Genomic DNA, 23,067 nt, shown 5'->3' on the forward strand with positions numbered 1-23,067 from the left:
TGAGTCTGTTCTGATAATAAGTACATTAAAGTCCTCTCCCCATAATCAGAGTTGGACTCCAGTCTGAGGCTCAGCTGTCAATGCTTTTCCATTGGCATGCTGCAGCACACAGTGAGTCACTGCACACAGCCCAGAGACCCATTGTCTGCATCCCAAATGGCACCCTATTCATTACATAGTGCACTACTTTTGACCAGATCACTATGGACCCTGGTCAACCTCTGGTCAAAAGTGGTGCACTATATAGGGGATAAGGTGCCATTTAGGACGCAGTCCATGTCAATCTGTGGCATGGGCCAAGGCCAGACCCTCGCTCTCATGTAGACTCGCGTCATAAACCACAGGCCACTGTTTGAAGGGTTTGGCATGATCCATCCATCCACTCGCACAGTTGGATATACTGCCACTGCACTAGAATGAATGCAAATAGGCCTACATCCATTGGGAAAAACTCCTAGTACTAGAAAAAGACTGGGGTTTCTTAAGCAAACTGCAGAGTCGAGAAATAATGTATTGACATACCAAAGACAAAGCCGTTGTTTGGACTTTGTTGTTTGTGTACGTTATCCGATTTGATCCCAAGTGCATAAATAAGATACGTGCGTTAAAGTCAAGTTAGATTTTGTTTCCCCTGTCAAGTTCATTTAAAATGAAGAAGGGTGCCAGCATGCCTGCCTGCCATCCCCCTGAGATGAATCAGTGTGCTCTGGTTGACAACTCCTCTAAGTAATTCATATGTTGTGTGTTGATTGATAGATCTGTTGTAATTTCTCTTCGCGGGTGTCAGCCATAGGAGTCTGACTTTACATTTCAAAGCCCCGTAAATACTAGCTGCTTGACAGGGAGTCTAAAGAAAGAATGCTAGAAGAATTCTAGAATGATTGTCCTATGTTGCTGCAGAGGCTTTTCTTCTTCCACTGCATCAGAAATGAGCATTCGTTACTCGTTTGTCATTTCCATCTGGAGACGCGAGGGTTGTGTAGTGCGTGTTATCAGACATTTTCTGTCGAGTTTTTGTTCCTCTTTGGAAGAAAAGATCCCTGTGGTGTAAAACAGTTTAAATGAAATTATGTTCTATAATTCCTCACAGTAGGGGATTCTCTTCCTGGTACAAAGCAGTATTGGAAAACAAGGCCCAGCAACATCAGAAAGCGTAAGAAACGGCCCAAATGGCACCCTATTCCCTACATAGTCCATTACTTCTGACCAGAGCCCTAAGGGTGCCATTAGGGACACAACCATGTTTTCCACTCCAGAATAATTTCTGATATTTTGAGGCGTTCTTGTATGAAACATAGAGGTTTATTGCAGGGTTTTCCTGCAAATTGCAAATTATTCCTGTTTTCATAATGGACGGCTTTGCAGATGAATATAGAAATGCATGCAGCCAATTTCCGGTACAAGGCCTATCTCATTTTACTGAGTGCCTGCCGTTATTTGTATACGGTCTATTGTGCCCGCCTTTAAACTAATATTCATATGACTTTGTGTTACTTTGAATTATTTCAGCTGTCCCACTAGTGAAACAATCTATACAGTTATACATCCCGATATTATTTCGGACGATATACAATATATATTTGGACGTTTATACTTGACTCCTTTTATTTCGTACCTGTGCCAAAACTCAGGTAATTTTCATCCAATAGCTTGTTCATCTTCTTTTTAAATAGTGAGCTAATGCTCTCGTCCCTCGTTTCCCTCTTGTCCCTCGCAATAAAATCACAGTATCGAACTACAATACATATAGAGTCGTGAGAATTGCAAAACAAATCGTATCGGGACCTAAGTAACATGACAATATCGTGAGGTCCCTGGCAATACCTAGCCTTTAGTCCCAGGTAGTAGCAATATTTCTCCATGTTTTTATCATGAAAAGGTTGATATAATGTGTGTTTTTTGACCAACTTTTCCTCCTGCCATTGGATATCTACAGACCTCCTGGTAGATGATGACCTTCAAGGTGAATTCTAACTTCATCATGTTGCCCTCCCCTCATAATGTGCTTGGGTCCGGGGTGAAGTTTCCCCTCGGTACAGATCTAGGACCAGCTTCCCCTCCCCCAATCCTGACCTTAACCATTATTGGGGAAAATGCCAAACTGACCCAAGATCACCGTCTAGGGGCAACTTCTCCCTACATTAGTGTCTGAGTATGGCATGTATGTTTTTTTCTGTGGGGACTACGCGTGTCACCTTTTTGTTCGTAGCATGATCATCATTTCCAACCTATTTCCTTTTACAAGCATTAAAACCCCATTCACATAGGGCAGAAGTTAAAACGGCTATGGAGAAATGCCTTAAAGTGTAGAGTTATCATTTCCAGACCAAGTAAGTCTGTGGTTTTACCATTACTTTCTTGAACTTTTGTAAATCAGGGCCCAAGAATAATAATCTCCACGAGGCCATTATATCACTGCATTGCCCAGTGTCTCTCTCTCGCTCTCTCTCTCTCTCTCTCTCTCGTGCTGATGGCCATAATCCACATACGATGACTGGTGATCTCTCCCCGAGACACAAATGGCTTTTTAAAACTCTTTCTCTAAGGTGCAAAGTCTGCAAACACATTGGCCACTTTGGCCAGTCAAGCCCAATAGCTCTTGTCTGAATTGGCTATCTGCTCTGTCCCAAACCCCCATGCCACCTCGCACCCAGCTGCCCCCAAAGGAACTAGTTGGCACAAAGTCACATACAGTGCATTCGGAAAGTTTTCAGACCCCTGGACTTTTCCAACATTTTGTTATGTTACAGCCTTATTCTAAAATTGATTAAAATGTTTTTCCCCCTCATCAATCTACACACAATACCCCATAATGACAAAGCAAAAACAGGTTTTTAGAAATGTTTGCAAATGTATTTAAAAAAAAACATGGAAATATCACATTTACATAAGTATTCAGACCCTTAACTCAGTACTTTGTTGAAGCACCTTTAGCAGCGATTACAGCCTCAAGTCTTCTTGGGTATGACACTACAAGCTTGGAACACCTGTATTTGGGGAATTTCTCCCATTCTTATCTGCAGATCCTCTCAAGCTCTGTCAGGTTGAATGGGGAGCGTCGCTGCACAACTATTTTCAGGTTTCTCCAGAGATGTTCGATCGGGTTCAAGTCCGGGCTCTGTCTGGGCCACTCAAGTACATTCAGAGACTTGTCCCGAAGCCACTCCTGCGTTGTCTTGGCTGTGTGCTTAGGGTCGTTGTCCTGTTCGAAGGTGAACCTTTGCCCAAGGCTGAGGTCCTGAGCGCTCTGGAGCATGTTTTCATCAAGGATCTCTCTGTACTTTGCTCCGTTCATCTTTCCCTCGATTCTGGTCCCTGCCGCTTAAAAACATTCCCACAGCATGATGCTGCCACCACCATGCTTCACCGTAGGGATGGTGCCAGGTTTCTTCCAGACGTGACGCTTGGCATTCAGACCAAAGAGTTCAATCTTGGTTTTATCAGACCAGAGAATCTTGTTTCTCATGGTCTGAGAGTCCTTTAGCTGCCTTTTGGCAAACTCCAAGCGGGCTGTCATGTGCCTTTTACTGAGGAGTGGCTTCCGTCTGGCCACTCTACCAAAAAGACCTGATTGGTGGAGTGCTGCAGAGATGGTTGTCCCTCTGGAAGGTTCTCCCTTCTCCACAGAGGAACAGTGGAGCTCTGTCAGAGTGACCATTGGGTTCTCAGTTGGGCTGGGCGGCCAGCTCTAGGAAGAGTCTTGGTGGTTCCAAACTTCTTCCATTTAAGAATGATGGAGGCCACTGTGTTCTTGGGGACCTTCAATGCTGCAGAAATTGTTTGGGTACCCTTCCCCAGATCTGTGCCTCGACACAATCCTGTCTCGGAGCTCTATGGACAATTCCTTTGAACTCATGGCTTGGTTTTTTCTCTGACGTGCACTGTCAACTGTGGGGCCTTTCCAAATCATGTCCAATCAATTGAATTTACCACAGGTGGACTCCAATCAAGTTGTAGAATCATTTCAAGGATGATCAATGGAAACAGGATGCACCTGAGCTCAATTTTGAGTCTCATAGCAAAGGAACTGAATACTTATGTAAATAAGGTATTTCCATTTATTTTATTTTATAAATTTGCAAACATTTCTAAAAACCTGTTTTTGCTTTGTCATTATGGGGTGTTGTATGTAGATTGATGAGGATTTTTATTAATTTAGTCAATGTTAGAATAAGGTTGTAACGTAACAAAATGTGGAAAAAGTGAAGGGGTCTGAATTCTTACCGCATGTACTGTATGTGCTTTGATGGCATCATGGCACAGGTCCTCTCCTGTGCTCATCTGGGCCAGGACTGCCTGTGTGTCCCTTGGATTATGTCAGCAGTAGCAGTGACAGGGATGTGGATGTTCACACGCCTGCGCTCATTTGCATTCAGTTGACAAATGCCACCGGAAAGCTGAATCCTGAGCCCGACCTGAAGTCTGCAGGCTGCAGCCCTCTCTCCCTCTCCCTCTCTGTCTCTGGCCAGACCCAGACCACGAACCTCCCACTCCCTGCTCTCCCCTCCTCTTCCCCAACTGGTCCAGTGTTGGCAGGAAGTCATTTCTCCTCTCTGCCACTGAAAATTGGAAGATGAAGACAAATCTTCCCTGTAGTTTGGCCATTATGCCCAATGTCCATTTCAGAGCACTGGAGGAGAGCAAAGGCAAATGTCGATCAACAGCCTCTATGCAGGTGGCCCATGCCTAAATGCTTCGGTTTACGGAAACAGTGGTGTAGAGTTAAAGCCTTCAGCTTTCCATACTTGTGTAATCTTCTTCTTGGGAGCGGAACTTAGTGTTTTCGTGGATTTTGCTTTTGTTACTTCCTTGTTGAGAAAAGGTTTAGAGAATTATTTTGGACCAGGAATGTAAGTCAGCTGCATCCATTTAAATGTTTGTTTCTACAGAGTCAGTGTGCCAAACCGCCACCTCCCTACAGTACGTCTAGCCTCTGCCAAGTACAATCTGTTTGGGCCACAGGAGGAGGTTAAGGCAGCATTAAACGAGTATAACACGCCATCAATGTTCACCACAGACGGTCATATATTATTTTCAGAGACAATTTGCAGCTGCTTCCGAACCTGAATGCTACATTTCACCAGGGAAGCAGAATAATGGCACAGGGATTAGCGTGCTAAGGTTTATAATGGTGAGAGAGAGAGAGATGAAGGTAGGGAGAGAGAGAGCCTGTAGAGCAGAGCAGGAATGGATATGCATGGATGCTCCTGTCTCTGTGAGATTTAGTCCTCTCCTCCCTCTCTTCTCCTCTCCAGCTACGGTTCTACTGAATGCCTTCCTCATGTCCGATGGGTTTAGCCGATTATTGGGCTGTGGCAGGCTGTGATCCTACACCGGCTCATTGATATTCCCCCTCTATAGTCGGAAACCTTTGAACAAGAGAAGCCAAAGTGATTTACTGCCAAACGGAACACCTTTGTCTGAAGCGCTGCAGATTGACTGACTGAGCCACTGCCTGGATGTGTCGCCACAGCAGCACACATTAACCTCGACAATGACAAGTCCCTCCTAGGGCTGTAAATGTCCTGTAATTTCACCAAAATTCCCAGGTTTTCCGGAAATCCTGGTTAGACGATTCCCGGAATCAGGAGGGAAAACCTGGGAATTTTGAGAAAGTTACTGGAATTGTGTAGCCCTGATTCCTTTCCCTCCTCATCCTCGCTGAAACAATGCAATAGATGTCACTACCTTTAACCCATGGGGAAATACCGTTTTAGTGGATGGCAGTAGCTATGCTTTCCATGTCGTGCAGTAAGCTGTTTGAATAGGGTTTATTATCCACTGGCTCGTAATTTAGCTGTTCATTAGTTAGTGTGCGAAGCTGGAGGTTATCAGGGGTCTCGCGGCAGCATCCCCCCAGAGACGAAGCCCCTCCCCGGGTCTCTCTCGCCACAGGTGAAGGCACACTGCGGATGCTCCAGAGGTCATGTTTATTTGGTCCTGTTTCTGAGGCGGAGGAGAACAGTGTGTTGCTACTGAGTATCTATCTAGCTGCCTCACTGGGCTTCAACACTCCTGGAAAAATATTTATATATTTAATATTCATTTATTCATTTTGAACTCCGATAAGAATCCCTAATTTATCTCGTTAACGCATGACAACGTCAGTGTTGAGCAGCTTTTGGAGCCTCAGCTCGCCAAGCGGTGTTAGACCGGAGCCCAAAATAATGGTGCTGAGGGGAACAGAGGGTATCATGGTGTTAGGAACATGGCCCTGGAGCTTTGGGCCGGCCGCCGCGGTAATAACTGCCGGCTGGATTTATACGTGTGGATACAGAGAAGCATATGCTGCATGATTGCTGTTGACTTGGTATGCATCCCAAATGGTACCCTATTCCCTATATAGTCCACTACTTTTATAGAGTTCCGGTCAAAAGTAGTGCACTATAAAAAGAATAGGGTGCCATTTGGGACGCGACATTTGTTCCACGTTTGGACCAACCAGCCCTCGTGTCAGTCAGCTAGTCAGCCATGCTACGCTGCGACTCCCCCAAATACTATTGTCATAGTAATTAATCTGGTGTGAATTTGTAATTTGACTGACCTCAGTGGGGTTTCCCCCTGGTAGGTGAGCTTATGGTGAAGAGAACCCCCCTCTCCATTTCCAGAAACACGCTTGCCCACATCCTGACATTTTCTGGCTCAGCCTTGTTCTACTAGCCTATATCTCTTCTCTCTCACTACAAATCCTGAGAATGGGGAAGGCAACTTCTATCCTATCAAGACCCAGGGTCTGTGTTCCAAATGGAACCCTAATCCCTTTGTAGTGCACTACTTTTGACCAGAGCATTATGGGCCCTGGTCAAAAGTAGTGCACTACATAGGGAATAGGGTGCCATTTGGGACTCTTCCCAGGTGTGGCCTCTCATACTGAAACATTATGCTGAGTTCACTGCTGGGTGGTTTCAACTAGTGGTCGAGGCTTTGGGCTATATTTCACTATATATTTCCTCCTAGGCCAGAGAGGTACTATGAGAAGTATGGCTAAGAGTTAATTGTTCAGCTAAGAGCTGCTAGAGAGAAGAGAGTGTGCTTACTAAAAAGCTGGATCATTAAGAGAGAGGGTGGAGAGGAGAGCTGGGGCGGTGCAGCATGACAAACTACATACCACTACTGCCTTAGCATTACACAGAATTGGAAATGAACCCTGAATTCATTTCAATTAAGTCTTTAGCAGCTAAACTATCAAACTTCAACACGGATAACAAGGAGTTTTTCTCCGAGCTCTCGCTAGCAGTTCCAGAGTGTCTGAATCATCACAGTTGAATTGTAGCTGTGGTGTGTGCTGCTGTGTAGTAGCTCCAGTGCTGTCACTGTGTGATGGTAATGGGGATTAGGGGTGACACACAGGGAGACGCACGAGGCCGGTGGCAGTCTCTAACCCTGTACTACTGTCTTGGGCTCTGTCCCCTATATAGTGCCCTACTTTTGACCAGGGCCCAAAACAAGTGCACTATATCGGGAATAAGTTGCCATTTGGGATGCAGACTTACCCTCCCTCGCCTCCCGCCCCCCTCCCTCTAGGCATGCGGAGCTCGTACGCCAGTCAGCACAGCCAGCTGGGCCAGGACCTGAGGTCAGCCATGTCCCCTGACCGACACATCACGCCCATTTACGAGGACAGGACCTTCCATGGGCCCCTGTACCGCAGCCCAAGCCACCAAGGCCCCGTGGACCTCAACCACACCTCGCAGAGCGCCATCTACAGGGGGCCCTCAGGTACGGGAACCACATGACTAGGGCTGCAAAATGGCTGTCACTTTCACCAAATTCACAGGTTTTCCAGAAATCCTGGTTGGAGGATTCCTGGATTTCCTGCTTATTCCTTCCTAATGCCGAGAATCTTTCAACTGGGATTTCTGGAAAACCTGGGAAATTTGGGAAAGTTCCCGGAATTTTGCAACCCTAACGTCATCTCAATGTGCACTGATAAGAACACTAATGCAAACATTATGCTATCAAGGCATTAATAAGCAGATTTGATCACCCATGAGGCCAGACAGGCAGCATTAGTGAGAAACAGATGCTGAGGAGAGAGCAGTCTCCTTCATTTAAAATGACTCTGTCATGGTTTATATATGTTAGAGCCCCACTCTGGCCCAGATTCTCTATCTCACTCACTCACTCACTCACTCACTCACTCACTCACTCACTCACTCACTCACTCACTCACTCACTCACTCACTCACACACACACAATCTCCCCCGGGAACACGTTGTGCCCAAGCCAGACAGCCATCCAGCCCAGCCAGACTGCATGTTAGCCTGTCTCTCCATCCTTCCCTTCCTCCCTCCTCCGTCAAAGATGGGGCTGAGACAGGAGAGGAGACAGGCCTGGGCTGATACTCAAGCCACAAAAGAGTCAATTACCTGTGTGTCACACTCATAATGAGAAGAGGGATGAGGGGCCACACACAGTGTGCGTCCTAAATGGCACCCTATTACCTATTAAGTGCACTACCTTTGTTTGACCAGGGCCTAAAAGTAGGACATGCTATCCCAGCATGCCCAGCCTACACCCCAAATGGCACCCTATTCACTATTTAGTGCACTACTTTTGACCAGGGTCCATAGAGCTCTGGTCAAAAGTAATGCACTAAATAGGGAATAGTGTGCCATTTGGGACGCAGCCACTGCAGCCACTGCCAGCGGTTTATGTTTGGATGTTAGCATTCTCTCCTCATCGTCCCTCCATTGTCCTCCAGCACTCACCCAATTCAGCATCCTTTATTTAGCAGACCTGAGATCATCCCTGACCCATAAGTCTAGTAATAAATGGTATTGATGCTCAGAAGAAGCCTCTCAGATAACGATAAGGGCCCATAATGTGCTTGCGCCCAGCTATATTGAGAGGAAGAGAAAAAAGGAAGTTGGGGTCTTTACAAAAAAACTACCTTATTAGAAGAAAAAAATATCTAATTTAATCCCCAAGCACTCTTTGTTATGGTGTGAAATTAAATTTGAATGGCCTTTTTCCCTGGCTACATTCTTTATCTACAGTATTTCTGGTGTATTTCTAGTGAGAACTAGGTTTTTTATGCTAAATGGCAATATTGATTCCTGGCACAGAAAAATAACATTGCCGAGCTCGGGTACGGCTAGAATGCAAATACTGATCAATACTGATTTTGTAGCATTTTAGAGATGGAGTGAGTTTTGTTTTCCTATAAGATTATTTTAGTAGACTTTAAAAGTGGTGGCTTGTAGCCAGGTTTTGTTTACTTAAGAAACTATGAGAAGTGATCTTCAACTGTAGGTACATAGAGTATAAGTTTGTTGATTATGGGACGCTGTTTCACATTTACATTTTAGTCATTTAGCAGACGCTCTTATCCAGAGCAACTCACAGTTACTGCATTCATCTTAAAGGGATACTGCAAGATTCTTCTACTTACCCAGAGTCAAATGAACCCGTGGATACCATTTTTTATGCCTCTGTGTGCAGTATGAACGAAGTTAGAGGTAGTTTTGTGAGCCAATGCTAGCGTTAACGCAATGACTGGAAGTCTACAGGCACTGCATACAGAGACATAAAAATGGTATGCACGAGTTCATCTGACTCTGGGTAAGTAGTAAATTGTCCGAATCTCGCAGTATCCCTTTAAGATAGCTAGGTGAGACAACCACATATCACAGTCATAGTAAGTAAAAAAATCCTCAATAAGTCCATGCTAGTAAGAAAAGACAAATGTGAGTGTTAGTAAGATTTACGGATATTTGCAGTGGGAGTTTTTTCTGCGGTGTGCGAGTTGAGTCTACCCACAGTGGTGACCTATGAACAGCCTGAAGGCAGCGAGTCAATCATGATATCACAGGACTGACCTATGAACTGCCAAGCAGAGAGGGGCATTGATGTGAAAAATGAGATTTTTGGAGGGCAGCTTCAAGTTGACGTCCTGTTTCTGGTGGGAGGGAGTGTGTGTGTGTTCAGTGTGTGGGTGTGTACTGTGAGTGTCGTATGTGTGCCTTGTGGGTGTGTGTTTGCAGCGTGTGCAGGCCCAGTCCCTGCAGGACGGTAGCAAAGAGATGTGACCGGAGGAGAGGAGAGCAGCAGTCACGCTGTCACGCAGTCACGTGGGCTCTGTGTGCTGCTCGGAGCAGGAAGGCGGGCAAGGGCCAGGCTCTGTGTGTGAGTGTATGTGTGTGTGTGTGTGTGATATTGTGAGAGAAACTAGGTCACAATATCACAACGCGAGGAGGAGAGAGGGGGCAGAAAAATGTACATTGTTTTATGGACGATGACACAGTCAAGACGCTCGAAGACTAAATATTTGCCCTGGCCTGGAAGATTTGAAGGAAGGATGTCCTGTTGGTGTGTTTATGCGTTAGCTTAGCTGGCGTTAGCGCCGGTGCTGTTTCACCTATATAGGGAGGGCTGTGTGTGCCTATTACTGTGTCGGACACTTGGCCGGGCTCACTGCACTGTGTGGAGCTGGCCTCAGACCACACTGAAGCAGACAGGAGAGAGGGAGGCGAGAGGGATTAGAAGAGGAGTGTTGCTGGATCACCTACTACAATGAAGACTGCAGCCCTGTGAAAACCTGCAGGATCTGGCTGACTTAATCCTACCTCGTTAAAAAACAACAACAACAAAACAGTCCCTTTGAAGAAGGATAATTATATAGTGTGGAATCATGGGAGTGCTGTTTTACACTCGTCATTAAGTGGATCCAGATTGGCGGAATTGCTGTGTGAGTGAAAAAGCCTTGTGTTTTCAGCTTGATGAGTTGAAAAAGGACTGCAGCAGCATGACAACTAACTGTCAGTCCACGAGGAAAGACATCAACACTGTTGGTGAATCAATGTTAATAATGATAGCGAAACAGGGGTAACTAGAAGGACAAACAAGGCAAAATAACATTGTTGTGGATGGAATCCCAGAGTCTCCACATGAGACCTGGATGGAGTCTGAGGAGAAAGTGAGGAAAATGATAGATGAAAAGCTGCCGATAGATCATAAGAAGATTGAGGTGGAGTGCGCCCACATGATTGGAAAACCTATCCAGGTGACAGACCCAGGTCAATAGTGATAAAGTTCCTGAGGTACAAAGACAAGGGACTGTTATGGAGAGTGCCAACTTGAGAGGAACCAACATCTTCCTCAACGAGGATTACTCTGAAACTGTGTGCCAGAGGCGAAGAGAACTGATCCCAGCCATTAAAGCTGACAGAGAGCGTGGGAACATTGCTTACATCTGCTACGACAGGCTCATTGTCCACCCTCCCACCCAAAAGCCTGGAAGGGGTGAGAGAACCAAGCAGATGGGTTCATAGCCTAAGCCCCGCACCAAGATTGAGGCTTGCTTTGTTTGTGGTTTCCCATATTATGTCTATCTCTAATAAGCTACCCAGGAAAGGGCTAAAAATAGCCTATATTAATATATGCAGCCTAAGAAATAAGGTTCATGAAATCAATAGCTTGCTAACCTCAGATAACATTCATATATTAGCCATCACTGAGACTCACTTTGATCATTCCTTTGACAACACAGCAATAGCAATACAGGGATATAACATCTATAGAAGAGAGAGGATAAATATGGTGTCGCTATATATTTTCAGAGCCAAATTCCTGTGAACCTCAGAGAAGATCTCACGCCAAAGGTTGTTGAAGTGTTGTGGTTGCAGGTTCTTTTGGGGTGCTACTATCAGCCGCCAAGTACAAACAGTTAGTATTTGGATACATGTGTGAAATGCTTGATAGTGTATGTGATGTTAACAGAGAGGTCTATTTTCTGAGTGAAATGAATATAGACTGGTTTTCATTGAGTTGTCCTCTCAAGAAGAAGCTGCTTACTGTAACCAATGCATGTCCGGTTATTAATCAAGCTACCAGGGTGTTTACAAACAGTACAGGAACTATATCATCCATGTGTATTGATTATGTTTTACTAATGCCACAGAACTTTGTTCTAAAGGTGTCTCCACACCCGTTGGATGTAGCGACCACAATATAGTAGCTGTATCCAGAAAAGCCAAAGTTCCAAAGGCAGGGCCTAAAATAGTCTATAAGAGATCATACAAAAAGTTTGATAGTGATTCCTATGCTGAAGATGTAAAGAAGATTGATTGGTCTAATGTGTGTAATGGGGAGCATCCAGACGCTGCATTTCAAGCATTTATGAAATTGCTCCTTCCAGCTATTGATAAACATGCACCTATTAAGAAACTGACTGTTAGAACTGCTAAGGCGCCGTGGATTGATGAGGAGCTGAAAAACTGTATGGTTGAAAGAGATGGGGCTAAAGGAGTGGCTAATAAGTCTGGCTGCACATCTGACTGGCTGACTAACTGAACATTTTAAATTTATGTGACTAAACTCAACAAAAAGAAGAAGAAACTGTATTATGAAACTAAGATAAATGATATAAAATATGATGGAAAAAAGCTTTGGAGAACTTTAAATGAAATTATGTACAGAAAGACAAATTCAAAACACAGTCTTTTATTGAATCAGATTACTCATTCATCACAAAACTCTTTGATGTGACCAATTATTTCGAAAACTACTTAATTGGCAAACTCAGGCATGAAATGCCAACAACAAACTGTTAGCCATCATATTCATGCATAAAATGCCTAGTTATGAAAGAAAAGCAATGTCAATTAACATTTCATAAAGTTAGCGTGGAAGAGGTTAAAACATTGTTGCTGGCCCTCAATAATGAGAAACCACCTGGTATTGACAACTTAGATGGAAAGCTACTGTGGATGGTAGCGAAATACGTTGCCGCTCCTATTTCTCATATCTTCAATATGAGCGTGGAGAAAAATGTTTTCCCTCAGAACTGGAGAGAAGCTAAAGTCATTCCGCTACCCAAGAATGGTAAAGCACCCTTTTCTGGTTCTATCAGCAGACCAATAAGACTACTGCCAGCTCTTAGCAAACTTTTGGAAATAATTGTGTTTGACCGGATACAATACATTCCTATAGAGAATGGCATTCTACATGTACTGCATGTACTGCATGTACTGCACTGGCACAAATGACTGCTGAAATAAATTGTTAATAAGAAGATGGTGGGAGCTGTTCTGTTAGATTTTGGTGCAGCCTTTGATATTATTGACCATAATCTGTTAGAGGAAAAATGTACACCCTCTGCCACACCCTATGCCAAAGAGTTGCAGTTAGTTTCAGAATGGGTGGCCAGCAATAAACTAGTCCTGAATATAGCTAAGACTAAGAGCATAGTATTTGGTACAAATCATTCCTTAAGCTCAAGACCTAAGCTGTTCTGGTTATGAAAAATGTGGCAATAGAGCCATGATAGCATGGAACTCCCTGCCATTTCAAATCACTCAAACAAGCAGCAAAAGTACCTTTAAAAAAACGAATTATGCAGCACATCACAGCACAACGCCTCTGACCTAAATAGCTGTAGCATGTCCCTCCTGAGCACATCTGGTGTTTGGGTTAAAGTTCAAGATAAGATGTGCATTTGGCATCAGGATATCAGGGCCTGCTCAGAGAAAGTAATTGTAAGCAAAGTAGAGTAAGGACGTACTCCTCCATATGGTGTGATAGTCTCAAATTAAATCAAATGTTATTTGTCACATGCTTCGTAAACAACAGGTGTGGACAAATAGTGATATGCTTACTTCCAAATAATGCAGAGATAAAGAAAATAGAGAAATAATAGAAAAGTAAAACACATAATAATAAAAGTAATAATAGATACATACACAATGAGCAAGAATAACTTGGATATATACACAGGGTACCAGTACCGAGTCGATATGCAGGGGTATGAGGTAATAATGCGAGGTAGTCTGGTCAGTTTACTGATGTTATTTAGTAGAGCAAAGTTTTATTAAAGTGTATGAAAGTGTATTCTTATTTTGTGTTTGACTGGTGGATGCTGCTGGGTGTGAGTGTGGTGCGGGGAATGAAAATAGAAATGCAAAACAAATTTCTGAGAACCGGAGGAAACTCCATAAGAGAACCAGAGGAAACTCCATAAGAGAACCGGAGGAAACTCCATAAGAGAACCGGAGGAAACTCCATAAGAGAACCGGAGGAAACTCCATAAGAGAACCGGAGGAAACTCCATAAGAGAACCGGAGGAAACTCCATAAGAGAACCGGAGGAAACTCCATAAGAGAACCGGAGGAAACGCCATAAGAGCACTGGAGGAAACTCCATAAGAGAACCAGAGGAAACTCCATAAGAGAACCAGAGGAAACTCCTTAAGAGAACCAGAGGAAACTCCTTAAGAGAACCGGAGGAAACTCCATAAGAGAACTGGAGGAAACACCATAAGAGAACCGGAGGAAACTCCATAAGAGAACCAGAGGAAACTCCATAAGAGGGAACTCCATAAGAGAACCGGAGGAAACTCCATCAGAGAACCTGAGGAAACTCCATATCAAGGGGAATTTATTCATTTTATGAATAAGTCCAAAGGCCACGCACTATACTTTAGCTAAGCCTTTATGGACGGTAGACTGTAACACGTTACACTATACCTTAGCTAACCCTTTACGGGTGGTAGGCTGTAACATGTTACACTATACCTTAGCTAACCCTTTACGGCTGGTAGGCTGTAACACGTTACGCTATACCTTAGCTAACCCTTAATGGGCGGTAGACTGTAACACATTACACTATAGTGGTCAATCTGGTAATAAACGGAAATTTCATCTATATGTGAATGATACTATTATGTACGCAACTGCCTGACTGCTGACCTGGCTGTGACAAGGCTCTTACTGATTTAAAACCCGTACTTAATATGGGCAAAACTAAATATTTGTTGTTTTCAAGATCTCGTATGATTGTCTCAGATGGATTACATATTTACTCATCGGATGTTTCTATAATCAAACGAGTCCCTGCATACAAATACCTTGGTATTTGGATTGACAATGATTTATCGTTTAAAAAAACATACGACTAAGCTTGTTAAGAAACTAAGATTTAAAGTGGGCTTTTTTTACAGAAACAGATCTTGTCTCTCTAGTCAGCAGGAAGCAGATTGTGCAGTCAACCTTTCTACCTGTTCTTGATTATGGTGATACTATTTATCAAAGTGCAGCTGCCTCTACTCTTAAACACCTGGATGACGTTTTTCTTAGCGCCCTTCATTTTATCATGAGACAGTTTTATTACTCATCACTGTATACAGAGTTCGTACTGCTTGGTGACCTAAACTGGGATATGCTTAACATCCCGGCCAACCTACAATCTAAACTAGATGCCCTCAATCTTACACAAATTATCAACGAACCTACCAGGTACAACCCTAAATCTGTAAACCTGGGCACCCTCATAGATATCATCCTGACAAATTTACCCTCTAAATACACCTCCGCTGTCTTCAACCAGGATCTCAGCGATCACTGCCTTATTGCCTGCGTCCGTAATGGGTCCGCGGTCAAACGACCACCCCTCATCACTGTCAAACGCTCCCTAAAACACTTTAGCGAGCAGGCCTTTCTAATTGACCTGGCCCGGGTATCCTGGATGGATATTGACCTCATTCCGTCAGTAGAGGATGCCTGGTTGTTCTTTAAAAGTGCTTTCCTCTCAATCTTAAATAAGCATGCCCCATTCAAAAAATTCAGAACTAAGAACAGATATAGCCCCTGGTTCTCCTCAGACTTGACTGCCCTTGACCAGCACAAAAACATCCTGTGGCGTACTGCATTAGCATCGAACAGCCCCCGCGATATGCAACTTTTCAGGGAAGTCAGGAACCAATATACACAATCAGTTAGGAAAGCAAAGGCTATCTTTTTCAAACAGAAATTTGCATCCTGTAGCACTAACTCCAAAAAGTTTTGGGACACTGTAAAGTCCATGGAAAATAAGAGCACCTCCTCCCAACTGCCCACTGCACTGAGGCTAGGAAACACTGTCACCACCGATAAATCTACAATAATTGAGAATTTCAACAAGCATTTTGCTACGGCTGGCCATGCTTTCCACCTGGCTACCACTACCCCGGCCACCAGCTCTGCACCCTCCGCTGCAACTTGCCCATGCCCCCCCCTCCTTCACACAAATTCAGACAGCTGATGTTCTGAAAGAGCTGAAAAATCTGGACCCCTACAAATCAGCTGGGCTAGACAATCTGGACCCTTTCTTTCTAAAATTAGCTGCCGAAATTGTCGCAACCCCTATTTCTAGCCTGTTCAACCTCTCTTTCGTAACGTCTGAGATCCCCAGAGATTGGAAAGCTGCCGCGGTCATCCCCCTCTTCAAAGGGGGTGACACTCTAGATCCAAACTGTTACAGACCTATATCCATCCTGCCCTGCCTTTCGAAAGTATTTGAAAGCCAAGTTAACAAACAGATCACTGACCATTTCGAATCCCACCGTACCTTCTCCGCTATGCAATCCGGTTTCCGAGCTGGTCATGGGTGCAGCTCAGCCACGCTCAAGGTCCTAAATGATATTATAACCGCGATCGATAAAAGACAGTACTGCGCAGCCGTCTTCATCGACCTGGCCAAGGCTTTCGACTCTGTCAACCACCGCATTCTTATTGGCAGACTAAATAGCCTTGGTTTCTCTAATGACTGCCTCACCTGGTTCACCAACTACTTCTCAGATAGAGTTCAGTGTGTCAAATCGGAGGGCCTGTTGTCTGGACCTCTGGCCGTCTCTATGGGGGTGCCACAGGGTTCAATTCTCGGGCCGACTCTATTCTCTGTGTATATCAATGATGTTGCTCTTGCTGCTGGTGAAGCTCGGATCCACCTCTATGCGGACGACACCATTTTGTATACATCTGGCCCTTCATTGGACACTGTGTTAACAAACCTCCAAACGAGCTTCAACGCCATACAACACTCCTTCCGTAGCCTCCAACTGCTCTTAAACACTAGTAAAACTAATGCATGCTCTTCAACCGAACGCTGCTTGCACCCGCCCACCCGACTAGAATCACTACTCTCGGAGGGTCTGACCTAGAGTATGTGGACAACTACAAATACCTAGGTGTCTGGTTAGACTGTCAACTCTCCTTCCAGACTCACATTAAGCATCTCCAATCCAAAGTTAAATCTAGAATCGGCTTCCTATTTCGCAACAAAGCCTCCTTCACTCATGCTGCCAAACATGCCCTCGTAAAACTGACTATCCTACCGATCATTGACTTCGGCGATGTAATTTACAAAATAGCCTCCAACACTCTACTCAGCAAATTGGATGTAGTCTATCACAGTGCCATCCGTTTTGTCACCAAAGCCCCATATACTACCCACAATTGTGACCTGTACACTCTTGTTGGCTGGCCATCACTACATATTCGTCGCCAAACCCACTGGCTCCAGGTCATCTATAAATCACTGCTAGGCAAATCCCCGTCTTACCTTAGCTCACTGGTCATCATAGCAACACCCACCCGTAGTCTGCGCTCCAGCAGGTATATCTCACTGGTCATCACCAAAGCCAACACCTCCTTTGGCCGCCATTCCTTCCAGTTCTCTGCTGCCAATGACTGGAACGAACTGCAAAAATCTCTGAAGCTGGAGACTCTATCTCCCTCATTAACTTTAAGCGTCAGTTGTCAGAGCAGCTTACCGATCACTGCACCTGTACACAGCCCATCTGTAATTAGCCCACCCAACTATCTCATCCCCATATTGTTATTTATTTTGCTAATTTGCACCCCAGTATCTCTATTTGCACATCATCTTTTGCACATATGTCATTCCAGTGTTAATACGAAATTGTAACTATTTTGCACTATGTTCTATTTATTGCCTTACCTCCATAACTTACTACATTTGCACACACTGTATATAGATTTTCTATTGTGTTATTGACTGTACGTTTTGTTTATCCCATATGTAACTCTGTGATGTTGTTGTTTTTATCCCACTGCTTTGCTTTATCTTGGCCAGGTCGCAGTTGTAAATGAGAACTTGTTCTCAACTGGCTTACCCGGTTAAATAAAGGTGAAATGAAAGAAATATATATAAAAAACTTTACCAAAAGCTTGGCTGGACTTCTTTGAAGTCACGTAGATCACATCATTACGCTCTTTTTGTTTACAAAGCCCTGCTCCACAAACTCCCGACTTACTTAACATCACTGTTAAGATGTAAAATGACAAGTTATCAAACCCGTTCACAGGGTTGGTTAACTCTGGAGACTACTTTGGTGTTCACAGGGTTGGTTAACTCTGGAGACTACTTTGGTGTTCACAGGTTTGGTTAACTCTGGAGACTACTTTGGTGTTCACAGGGTTGGTTAACTCTGGAGACTACTTTGGTGTTCACAGGGTTGGTTAACTCTGGAGACTACTTTGGTGTTCACAGGGTTGGTTAACTCTGGAGACTACTTTGGTGTTCACAGGATTGGTTAACTCTGGAGACTACTTTGGTGTTCACAGGGTTGGTTAACTCTGGAGACTACTTTGGTGTTCACAGGGTTGGTTAACTCTGGAGACTCCTTTGGTGTTCACAGGATTGGTTAACTCTGGAGACTCCTTTGGTGTTCACAGGGTTGGTTAACTCTGGAGACTACTTTGGTGTTCACAGGGTTGGTTAACTCTGGAGACTCCTTTGGTGTTCACAGGATTGGTTAACTCTGGAGACTCCTTTGGTGTTCACAGGGTTGGTTAACTCTGGAGACTACTTTGGTGTTCACAGGGTTGGTTAACTCTGGAGACTCCTTTGGTGTTCACAGGGTTGGTTAACTCTGGAGACTCCTTTGGTGTCTAGAGAGTTAGGTAATTCAGCCTTTAATTTCCTTGCACCTTACATGTGGAATTATCTACAATACACTTTACAATTGGAGGAATTGGTACCTCTAGGGCATTTCAGACGGTTGTTAGAGAACCTTTTTACTGAAGAATGTGTCTGTTTCTTATGATTGTGTTTTACTTTTCGTGAATTGATGCATATAATAACGTGTATTTGAATGTGTATATGAATGTGTAGTTTAATGTATTTTTATGTGTATTGTGGTGCTATACAGGCCTCATCTGGAAAAGAGACCTTGATCTCAGCATTGACTCCCTGTCAAAATAAAGGCTAAATATACAGTGGGGGAAAAAAGTATTTAGTCAGCCAACAATTGTGCAAGTTCTCCCACTTAAAAAGATGAGAGAGGCCTGTAATTTTCATCATAGGTACACGTCAACTATGACAGACAAATTGAGAAAAAAAATCCAGAAAATCACATTGTAGGATTTTTTATGAATTTATTTGCAAATTATGGTGGAAAATAAGTATTTGGTCACCTACAAACAAGCAAGATTTCTGGCTCTCACAGACCTGTAACTTCTTCTTTAAGAGGCTCCTCTGTCCTCCACTCGTTACCTGTATTAATGGCACCTGTTTGAACTTGTTATCAGTATAAAAGACACCTGTCCACAACCTCAAACAGTCACACTCCAAACTCCACTATGGCCAAGACCAAAGAGCTGTCAAAGGACACCAGAAACAAAATTGTAGACCTGCACGAGCCTGGGAAGACTGAATCTGCAATAGGTAAGCAGCTTGGTTTGAAGAAATCAACTGTGGGAGCAATTATTAGAAAATGGAAGACATACAAGACCACTGATAATCTCCCTCGATCTGGGGCTCCACGCAAGATCTCACCCCGTGGGGTCAAAATTATCACAAGAACGGTGAGCAAAAATCCCAGAGCCACACGGGGGGACCTAGTGAATGACCTGCAGAGAGCTGGGACCAAAGTAACAAAGCCTACCATCAGTAACACACTACGCCGCCAGGGACTCAAATCCTGCAGTGCCAGACGTGTCCCCCTGCTTAAGCCAGTACATGTCCAGGCCCGTCTGAAGTTTGCAAGAGTGCATTTGGATGATCCAGAAGAGGTTTGGGAGAATGTCATATGGTCAGATGAAACCAAAATAGAACTTTTTGGTAAAAACTCAACTCGTCGTGTTTGGAGGACAAAGAATGCTGAGTTGCATCCAAAGAACACCATACCTACTGTGAAGCATGAGGGTGGAAACATCATGCTTTGGGGCTGTTTTTCTGCAAAGGGACCAGGACGACTGATCCGTGTAAAGGAAAGAATGAATGGGGCCATGTATCGTGAGATTTTGAGTGAAAACCTCCTTCCATCAGCAAGGGCATTGGAGATGAAACGTGGCTGGGTCTTTCAGCATGACAATGATCCCAAACACACCGCCCGGGCAACGAAGGAGTGGCTTCGTAAGAAGCATTTCAAGGTCCTGGAGTGGCCTAGCCAGTCTCCAGATCTCAACCCCATAGAAAATCTTTGGAGGGAGTTGAAAGTCTGTGTTGCCCAGCGACAGCCCCAAAACATCACTGCTCTAGAGGAGATCTGCATGCAGGAATGGGCCAAAATACCAGCAACAGTGTGTGAAAACCTTGTGAAGACTTACAGAAAACGTTTGACCTGTGTCATTGCCAACAAAGGGTATATAACAAAGTATTGAGAAACTTTTGTTATTGACCAAATACTTATTTTCCACCATAATTTGCAAATAAATTCATAAAAAATCCTACAATGTGATTTTCTGGATTTTTTTTTCTCATTTTGTCTGTCATAGTTGACGTGTACCTATGATGAAAATTACAGGCCTCTCTCATCTTTTTAAGTGGGAGAACTTGCACAATTGGTGGCTGACTAAATACTTTTTTTCCCCACTGTAAATACCTAATTTAACCCTTTATGAGCGGTAGACTGTAAAACGTCAAATTTAGTTTGGTTTAGTTCATTTCTATACACTACACATGAAGAAGGATGTAAGTGAAGCCCATCTGATAATAATAATGACTGTTCAATTTGTTGGTAGAGCATGGTGTTTGCAACGCCAGGGTTGTGGTTTCGTTACCCACGGGGGGCCAGTATGAAAAATGTATGCACTCACTAACTGTATGTCGCTCTGGATAAGAGCGTCTGCTAAATGACAAAAATGTAAATGTAAAATGTTGAATGGAGTGGCGTGATGGATATCTAAAATGTCCATGTATGTAGCTAAAGTGAAGGATTAAATTGAAACTTTAGGAGGAAACTCCAACACGGTTGCTGAGGTGAAGGATTAAATTGAAGCCTTAGCGGGGAGGAAACTCCATCTGTAGCTCATTTATGAGCTGAATGGCAGGGTTGCTAGGGTAACAACTGTGGTTGAAGACTTAGCTGGAGGAATTGTTGAATTTCCATTGTTGTTTTCGTTGCGCTTGCATTCCGTAACATCTATGAATCAATTGTAACACCTGAAATTGGAACACTAAGCAACTGTAACTAAATGGATTTTGCATGGATTGCTAAGGCATAAGTGTGTATTTTTATTTTTAAATGTATGTAGTTCTGTACCTGTCTATTAATGTATTATGTCATGTTATGTAGTTCTGTCCTTCAGCTGTAATTGACTATTAATGTTATATATTATGTCATGTTATGTAGTTCTTTCCTTCAGCTGTAATTGACTATTAATGTTATACACTGCTCAAAAAAATAAAGGGAACACTTAAACAACACATTGTAACTCCAAGTCAATCACACTTCTGTGAAATCAAACTGTCCACTTAGGAAGCAACACTGATTGACAATACATTTCACATGCTGTTGTGCAAATGGAATAGACAACAGGTGGAAATTATAGGCAATTAGCAAGACACCCCCAATAAAGAAGTGGTTCTGCAGGTGGTGACCACAGACCACTTCTCAGTTCCTATGCTTCCTGGCTGATGTTTTGGTCACTTTTGAATGCTGGCGGTGCTTTCACTCTAGTGGTAGCATGAGACGGAGTCTACAACCCACACAAGTGGCTCAGGTAGTGCAGCTCATCCAGGATGGCACATCAATGCGAGCTGTGGCAAGAAGGTTTGCTGTGTCTGTCAGCGTAGTGTCCAGAGCATGGAGGCGCTACCAGGAGACAGGCCAGTACATCAGGAGACGTGGAGGAGGCCGTAGGAGGGCAACAACCCAGCAGCAGGACCGCTACCTCCGCCTTTGTGCAAGGAGGAGCAGGAGGAGCACTGCCAGAGCCCTGCAAAATGACCTCCAGCAGGCCACAAATGTGCATGTGTCTGCTCAAACGGTCAGAAACAGACTCTATGAGGGTGGTATGAGGGCCCGACGTCCACAGGTGGGGGTTGTGCTTACAGCCCAACACCGTGCAGGACGTTTGGCATTTGCCAGAGAACACCAAGATTGGCAAATTCGCCACTGGCGCCCTGTGCTCTTCACAGATGAAAGCAGGTTCACACTGAGCACGTGACAGACGTGACAGAGTCTGGAGACGCCGTGGAGAACGTTCTGCTGCCTGCAACATCCTCCAGCATGACCGGTTTGGCGGTGGGTCAGTCATGGTGTGGGGTGGCATTTCTTTGGGGGGCCGCACAGCCCTCCATGTGCTCGCCAGAGGTAGCCTGACTGCCATTAGGTACCGAGATGAGATCCTCAGACCCCTTGTGAGAACATATGCTGGTGCGGTTGGCCCTGGGTTCCTCCTAATGCAAGACAATGCTAGACCTCATGTGGCTGGAGTGTGTCAGCAGTTCCTGCAAGAGGAAGGCATTGATGCTATGGACTGGCCCGCCCGTTCCCCAGACCTGAATCCAATTGAGCACATCTGGGACATCATGTCTCGCTCCATCCACCAACGCCACGTTACACCACAGACTGTCCAGGAGTTGGCGGATGCTTTAGTCCAGGTCTGGGAGGAGATCCCTCAGGAGACCATCCACCACCTCATCAGGAGCATGCCCAGGCGTTGTAGGGAGGTCATACAGGCACGTGGAGGCCACACACACTACTGAGCCTCATTTTGACTTGTTTTAAGGACATTACATCAAAGTTGGATCAGCCTGTAGTGTGGTTTTCCACTTTAATTTTGAGGGTGACTCCAAATCCAGACCTCCATGGGTTGATAAAATTGATTTCCATTGATAATTGCTGTGTGATTTTGTTGTCAGCACATTCAACTATGTAAAGAAAAAAGTATTTAATAAGATTATTTCATTCATTCAGATCTAGGATGTGTTGTTTAAGTGTTCCCTTTATTTTTTTGAGCAGTGTATATTATGTAATGTTATGTAGTTCTGTCCTTCAGCTGTAATTGACCATTAATGTTATGTATTATGTCATGTTATGTAGTTCTGTCGTTCAGCTGTAA

General features: G+C 44.1%; 1 protein-coding gene across 3 annotated transcripts in view; it reads left to right on the plus strand.

Moving 5' to 3' along the window:
• The window catches only part of LOC311129793 (plakophilin-4-like), a 129,588-nt gene that overhangs the window by 78,571 nt on the left and 27,950 nt on the right, over positions 1-23,067 (plus strand). For all 3 annotated transcript variants that reach the window (XM_084162241.1, XM_084162239.1, XM_084162240.1), the window contains one exon: positions 7,525-7,719. In XM_084162241.1, coding sequence (XP_084018367.1) covers positions 7,525-7,719 — 195 coding nt within the window. The remainder of the gene's footprint in view (positions 1-7,524; positions 7,720-23,067) is intronic.

The sequence above is a fragment of the Coregonus lavaretus genome (assembly GCF_964263955.1).
Source record: "Coregonus lavaretus genome assembly, chromosome: 5".
NCBI lineage: Eukaryota > Metazoa > Chordata > Actinopteri > Salmoniformes > Salmonidae > Coregonus > Coregonus lavaretus.